Source organism: Rosa chinensis, chromosome 5 (genome assembly GCF_002994745.2).
Source record: "Rosa chinensis cultivar Old Blush chromosome 5, RchiOBHm-V2, whole genome shotgun sequence".
In the NCBI taxonomy this organism is placed as follows: domain Eukaryota; kingdom Viridiplantae; phylum Streptophyta; class Magnoliopsida; order Rosales; family Rosaceae; genus Rosa; species Rosa chinensis.
The window spans coordinates 38,129,820-38,132,440 of NC_037092.1; the positions used below are offsets into that span (position 1 = coordinate 38,129,820).

Here is a 2,621-nt window from a genome sequence, read left to right on the forward strand (position 1 = left end):
GCAGAAGTTGTGCCAATACTAGCTTGACCACAACTAGCCCCAATTGAATTCCAGGGCAACGTCTGCGATTTGACCCAAATGGAATAAGCTGAAAGTGGTTTCCCCTCAGGTCTATATTACTACCTGCAAACCTTTCGGGTATGAACTCGTCTGCACTGGTCCAAGCATGCTTGTCTCTCCCGATTGCCCACACGTATATAGTAACGCGCGATTTTTTGGGTATGTGGAAGCCATTAACAGTGCAATCTTCTGGGGAAGCAACAATGGTGCCACTGGATGTAGCCTCAAGGTTTCCTTCACTATCATGTCCATGTACACACGTACATGTCAGGGATCTAGAGAGTACATCCTCTTTAAAGTACCATGGCATTTGTACTAAGACTACCCTCCACAAGCTCACAAAGAGTTTCAATACAAATGCTTTGATATCCCACAAACAACAAAGAGTATTCAAAAGAAACCCTCTTCCTTTCAACCCTAGAATTTTCAGCATCCTCATTGATAGATATGTAACAACTCTTCCGACAGGATATAGTACCAATGAAAGCCAAGCCACCGGCCTAACCTAGAGGCATTAAATCAATACGAGTTGAATTAAGCAAGGCAGGCAGGAGTAACATAAGTTAAGCACAAAGATTGCACCACTATACCAAAAGGCAGGGACGTTTAACTAGTATTCACATGTGGAACTTACTTAAAGTTAAGAATCTAACTTACCACAAACCTAGCAACTTCTATGGGATTGTGAACAGCTACACTTTTGGGAGTTATTTCGATGAGGAGCAAAATAAGAACCTTGCATCATTAAAGGGAGAAGAGCAATATTTAGATATCAGTTCCATATAAATAGTATTTCCTCATATGTCATGGCCTTCCCTAACAAGTGAGGAGAGGAAAAAACATAACACTGATTTTGCATTTTAACAAAATAACAGTCTCAACACCCAATGTATATAAAACTAACCTCTGACAATCGATAAGAAGTCCAGCAAATTTGATCAATCTCTCTCTTGAGACTGCTTATAGAAAATACCCTACACAGTCATATATGAAAGAACATCTCTTCAGTGTCCACTCCAGATACCAAATATATTTTATTGTTGTGTTTTACGAGATTACTGATATAGGATAGAGAACAAGTTATTCGCATTTTCAACATTAGAAGCTTGATCATACAAAATATCTATGATATAAGGACCACTAAAACTTAAACTGACCAGTACCCAGTTTGTCACAAACAAACTTTAAAACCTCCAACTATATATCGTATCAGGCAGGGAAAATGAGACATAAAGTCATTACTCCAGTTGCTTCACTAACACCAGCTTCACCAAATATCGCTTTTCCAGCCTCTGTAACTAAAGCAGTTGCTCCAATATTGACAACACTGAGTACACAAGTAAATTCTACAATCAGAATCAGAAAGAAATGTTCAACTTCATGATGAAAGAAAGGAAAAACAAATACCAACAAATATGAAAAGGAATGTACGTTGTGCCAATAAGTATGGTTGTCAAGAACCAAGTCACATCATTGCGAAGCAATCTGAAGACACCATTTTCAGGCTCTTTCTCAGCCAACTCACGCACCTGACACAAAATAATAACAATTAAGTAATCTTTGTTCAAGATTCTACCAAGGTTAGATCACTCACATTCTTTCAAATCAATGGTTTGGATCATTGCCCTGCTTATGAAGATTCTAATGTGTGTGCATTCACTGGATAATGACACATTTCAAAGAGAACACATTATTTAGATATAGGCATCCAGAAGGCCAAAACCTATAAAGAGAGGCATAATATGCTCACTGAATATTCAAATCGGTTAGTTACTTACATTCTTTCAAAATTTTAATGGTTTAGATCATTCGCGTTCTTCCAAGATTCTAATGCAGTCTATCATTCAGTAATTAACGGATACACTTCAAACACAGAACTTAGATATAGGCACCCAGAAGGCCAAAAAACATAAAGTTCATACCTTCCAAGGCCATAGTGTGGTAATCGAAGGCACCGCCAAAATCAAACCCACTCTGCTCTTTAAAAACCTGAAGAACAAGCAGCGTCTTCGGCCAAGCATTTCTGAACATTAATATGCACTTGTCAACAATCCCATAGCTTGCATTGACCACACCCTCCACAGCAAAAGCTCTCCTAGACCCATACACCAAAACCCCACAAACCATAGCTGCTAAAACCACTCCACACTTCACCATTACCCTAACAAAATCAAGCGCCATAGCACCCAAAAACAGAATTTGAACAAGACCCAGAACGCAGAGTTCAGCTCCCAAGAACAATCAAAGCCAAAGAATCAAATGAATGATTTTTTTTTTTTTTTTTGGAATATCAGAATTGGATGTTGTGGGATATTGTTAGGATTGTTGTTTGTTCATAAACATGTTTGGCTGTTGGAGTTGGCGGAGTGAGCAAATTGAGCGTGGGTTTTGTTTGCTGTTGGTGAGGAGGAGGAGGAGGAGGAGGAAAGGCGGGGGGGGGGGGGGGGGGGGGGTTGTAGCGGCAACCGTTTGCTCGTAACTTCCAAGTTCCAACAGCTCTCTATATAAACACATTCAAGTTCCCTAACTCTCCATCACCATATGAATATTCCGAAAAAATA

At 39.4% G+C, this 2,621-nt stretch overlaps 1 protein-coding gene across 2 annotated transcripts; it reads right to left on the reverse strand.

Annotated features, from left to right (window-relative positions):
- Positions 1-1,094: 1,094 nt before the first annotated feature.
- LOC112202073 (putative DUF21 domain-containing protein At3g13070, chloroplastic) lies at positions 1,095-2,228 on the reverse strand. 2 transcript variants are annotated; one of them, XM_024342979.2, is made up of 4 exons: positions 2,065-2,228; positions 1,983-1,997; positions 1,492-1,589; positions 1,095-1,387 (listed from the first exon to the last, which is right to left on the reverse strand). In XM_024342979.2, exons 1-4 carry the CDS (start codon positions 2,215-2,217, stop codon positions 1,270-1,272), a joined length of 384 nt encoding a protein of 127 aa, XP_024198747.1. In that variant the 5' UTR covers positions 2,218-2,228; the 3' UTR covers positions 1,095-1,269. The 2 variants fall into 2 exon arrangements, with proteins under 2 accessions (XP_024198747.1, XP_040375354.1); XM_040519420.1 differs by having other exon boundaries at positions 1,318-1,406.
- Positions 2,229-2,621: the final 393 nt, after the last annotated feature.

Coding starts and splice junctions, on each gene's coding strand:
- LOC112202073 (XM_024342979.2), bottom strand. CDS start 2,217: ATGGTGAAGTGTGGAGTGGTTTTAGCAGCTATGGTTTGTGGGGTTTTG. Junction 1,388..1,491: donor ACCATACTTATTGGCACAAC/GTACATTCCTTT, acceptor TTGTGTACTCAG/TGTTGTCAATATTGGAGCAA.